This window comes from Ictidomys tridecemlineatus, chromosome 1 (genome assembly GCF_052094955.1).
Source record: "Ictidomys tridecemlineatus isolate mIctTri1 chromosome 1, mIctTri1.hap1, whole genome shotgun sequence".
Classification (NCBI taxonomy): Eukaryota; Metazoa; Chordata; class Mammalia; order Rodentia; family Sciuridae; genus Ictidomys; species Ictidomys tridecemlineatus.
Window position 1 is genome coordinate 149374212 of NC_135477.1, and position 3803 is coordinate 149378014.

General features: G+C 54.6%; 1 protein-coding gene across 1 annotated transcript; it reads left to right on the plus strand.

Annotated features, from left to right (window-relative positions):
* Positions 1–302: 302 nt before the first annotated feature.
* On the plus strand, positions 303–2234 carry Neurog1 (neurogenin 1). Its single transcript, XM_078020757.1, has one exon. It carries the CDS (start codon positions 797–799, stop codon positions 1529–1531), a length of 735 nt encoding a protein of 244 aa, XP_077876883.1. The 5' UTR covers positions 303–796; the 3' UTR covers positions 1532–2234.
* Positions 2235–3803: the final 1569 nt, after the last annotated feature.

Sequence of the window (3803 nt, forward strand, 5' to 3'; positions counted from 1 at the left end):
TCTGTCCCATTTTACAGATGAGGAATTTCACTCAGAGGTGAAATCACTAGCCCAGAGCCAAGGCGGCCACTCAGCAGCCGGAGTGAGAACGGAACCCAGACTCTCAGCGGGCTCCAGGTTTCCACAGCTCATAGAGCAGCTCACACTTTCCTGCCCGCGCCCCGCCTCCCCATCCCACCCCAGCGAGGGGCGCAGGCCCGCCCCTGGAGGAGCGTGCCTGCTCCGCTAATCGCCCGCCGCCCCCGCCCGGGTTTCACTGCCTGGAGACGCCCGGGCCTGTTTAGCAGGAGCTGGCTCCGGGGCCAGGCAAGGCCACCGATTGGCCGGCGGTAATTACGGGCACGCTCCAGGAGGGGGGAGGGGCGGCCTCCCGCGAGCATAAATTATGCAAATACCCTGGCGCCGCACGGGGCTGACCTGCCGCCTCGCTCCATTCACCGGGGCTGCCTCGGGGGCGGAGGTGGCAAGGGAGGGGGGCGCCCATTGTTGCGCCGGGTACTTAAGGGGTCCTGAGGCCAGTCGTGTGCCACACTCGGTGCTCACACGAGCTGATCTGATCGCCGGCGACATCACTCGGGAGACCAGCCCGGCGCGTGGCTCCTGCAGGCGAGGCGAGAAGGCAAAGCCAAGTTTCCTTTGCGCCCTTGCGCCCTTCCAGGCCCTCGCGCCCGCAACGGGCACAAAGTAAGCCCGGGCCGTTCGAAACGTAAGTGCCCCCCAGCGGCCCTGCCCTCAGCCCGGGCTCCTGTCCTTTAAACGTCCTTCTGTCCATCTGTCAGTCCTGCACAGCGCAAAGATGCCAGCCCCGCTGGAGACCTGCCTCTCCGACCTCGATTGCGCCAGCAACAACAGCAGCAGCGACCTGTCCGGCTTCCTCACCGACGAGGAGGACTGTGTCAGGCTCCAATTGCCTGTCTCCACCTCGGGGCCGTCCGCGCCGGCCCGCAGGGGCGCACCTGGGATCTCTGGGGCGTCAGACGTTCCTGGGGCGCAGGACGAGGAGCAGGAGCGGCGGCGGCGCAGGGGCCGTGGGCGAGTGCGCTCCGAGGCGCTGCTACATTCACTACGCAGGAGCCGGCGCGTCAAGGCCAATGATCGCGAGCGCAACCGCATGCACAATTTGAACGCGGCGCTGGACGCGCTGCGTAGTGTGCTGCCCTCCTTCCCTGATGACACCAAGCTCACAAAGATCGAGACGCTGCGCTTCGCCTACAACTACATCTGGGCTCTGGCCGAGACACTGCGCCTGGCCGATCAAGGACTGCCCGGGGGCGCTGCCCGGGAGCGCCTCCTACCTCCTCAATGTGCCCCCTGCCTGCCCGGACCCCCGAGCCCAGCCAGCGATGCCGAGTCCTGGGGCTCCGGTACCGCGGCCTCCCCGTGCGCCGCCGCCACCTCACCACTCTCTGACCCCAGTAGCCCCGCGGCTTCCGAAGATTTCGCATATGGCCCCGGCGATCCCCTTTTCTCCTTCCCTGGCCTGCCCAAAGACTTGCTCCACACGACGCCGTGTTTCATTCCTTACCACTAGGCTCTTTTTAGACCCCGTTACCGTCTTCTCCCCAAGCTAATGGGCAATACACGAGGACTCAGCTGTAGCTTCGGGAGCCCCCCACTCCAGGCAGAGGGAGGAAGCGGGAGCTTTAAAAGGGTAGGGAATACCTGAGCCGCTTGTTAGGTCGCTGCACCCTTGCCATGGCTGCCCCTTAGTCTGTTTCTCCAGCTCTCAGCCCTGGGCCCCTCCTGCCCGCCCCCAGACGGCCTTTCCTTTTGCACTTTCTGAACTCCACAAAACCTCCTTTGTGGCTGGCTCAGAACTGACCCCAGCCACCACTTCAGTGTGATTTGGAAAAGAGACAGATGAGCCCCTGAAGACGAGGTGAAAAGTCAATTTTACAATTTGTAGAACTCTAATGAAGAAAAACGAGCATGAAAATTCGGTTTGAGCCGGCTGACAATACAATGAAAAGGCTTAAAAAGGAGACACAAGGAGTGGGCTTCATGCATTATGGATCCCGACCCCCACCACTGCCGGCTCGCTCTAGGAAGAACCCCAGCGCTTGCGTAGCTATTCAGGCACGGGGCTGGAGGGTACTTTAATTTATTCAAGATGCTTCATTCATATGAAAATGTATTTTTGTACATAAAGAGTTTATTCTATTATTATGAGCTATTGAAGTTTACATTTTTGTACTGCAGATGCTTCGTGTAAATAAAAACTGAGTGAAAAATAAGTCACCAAGTTTCTTGCCTAATGTTAGTGTCTTTGGGGGCTTTTCTTCCCTTCTGCTGGTGGCTCAACCACTAAAGTGAAACACTATCCCCACCGACCTCCAAACCCTCCACTGCTGTGTCAAAAACAATTAAAAAATAAATGCACCTGATTTTTCACCAAGAACCAGATAAAGACAGACTAAGGTGTTTGGGATCTATCATTTCCTTTCACGATGTAAACACAAGGGAGATCTTTCAGGCGCCCCATAAGCCAATTAAGACTTTTTAGTGGGAATTAGCCCCTATATGCAGCTACCTGTAGAGGTAGGGGCTGCGGGAGAGTCTTTCTTTTGAGGAACTCCACATCAGCTGGCTCCGTGTTTCAAAGAGAGGGGATTAAAAAGATCAATACAGTGTGACCACTGGTTAGGAAGTCCCAGTGACAGGTGGGCCTAGGCTGGGCAAGCAGAAGGGTCCACTCTTGTAACAGCCTATTTAGAGGGGGAAATTGATTTGTAAACAATGCCTTCAAATTGTTGTCTATTGAGGCTGGAGTCACCCTGGCTGTGAGGTGTGGGATGAATTATGCTGGTCTGGTGTCCCTGAGTCGGGTGTGCAGCTGCCTAAAATTATGAACGAGGGTGCCTGCACCCCACGGTGCACACATTTACACCCACTACAGCCCAGAATGTGGGGGAAGGGGCGCCCACAGAGAGAGGGCTCCAATGCTCAGCCAGTCCTCAGGGGCAATCGCTAAAGCTTTCATTTGCTGCCAGAGAAATCAGCCGCCCAAACTCAGTGGGGATTTTTCTGGCTGCCATGTGTTTGTCTGTTGTCTGACAACTAACAGTACTGGCCAGTAGCAACTTTTGTTTTAAATTTCAGAATGGGGGTGATTACAAGAGGTAGGTCCTGCAATACTACAGCTGTGTGTTTCCCCAACTCAGCAGGTTATCCCATGTTAACACTTGACGTTTTCCTCCACTAGGCTCAGGAAAAATAGTATTTTGTAGTGTTAGAGACAGTGAGAAGGTGAATACATGCAGAGGGCCAGAACAAGGCCACTAACAGGGTGTTCCCCTTGTGGGAGTGTTTTCACTCTTCAGAAGTTGTCTTGGTGACTTGCATCCACAGATTCATATGCTGGATCCTCATCAGGCACCACTAAGCCCAACCATGGGCAAGATGCCCTCCATCAGATAAAAAAGCTACATTAAAGAAGGTTTTGGAATATTGGATGCCTTCTAATTGCTCCCAGAGTAGAGACGGAGTCCTCCAAGGAAAGCTTCAGAAGTTATCAGAGCTGAGAACAGAATCACTTCTGCTAAAAACTCTAAGGAAGGGGCTGGGGATGTGGCTCAAGCGATAGCGCATCGCCTGGCATGCGTGAGGCCCAGGTTCGATCCTCAGCACCACATACAAACAAAGATGTTGTGTCTGCTGGAAAACTAAAAATAAATAATATTTAAAAATAAATAAAAACTCTAAGGAAAAAGCTATATCTCTAAAATGACCCAACCCAGGGTCTGCTCTGTTGTCTGTCTTAGAATTGTAATTCTCTATTAGCTTTGCATCTCTTAGAGCAAAAG

What these genes read in the sequence shown, in the direction of transcription:
- Neurog1 (XM_078020757.1), top strand. Translation starts at nt 797, where the DNA reads ATGCCAGCCCCGCTGGAGACCTGCCTCTCCGACCTCGATTGCGCCAGC.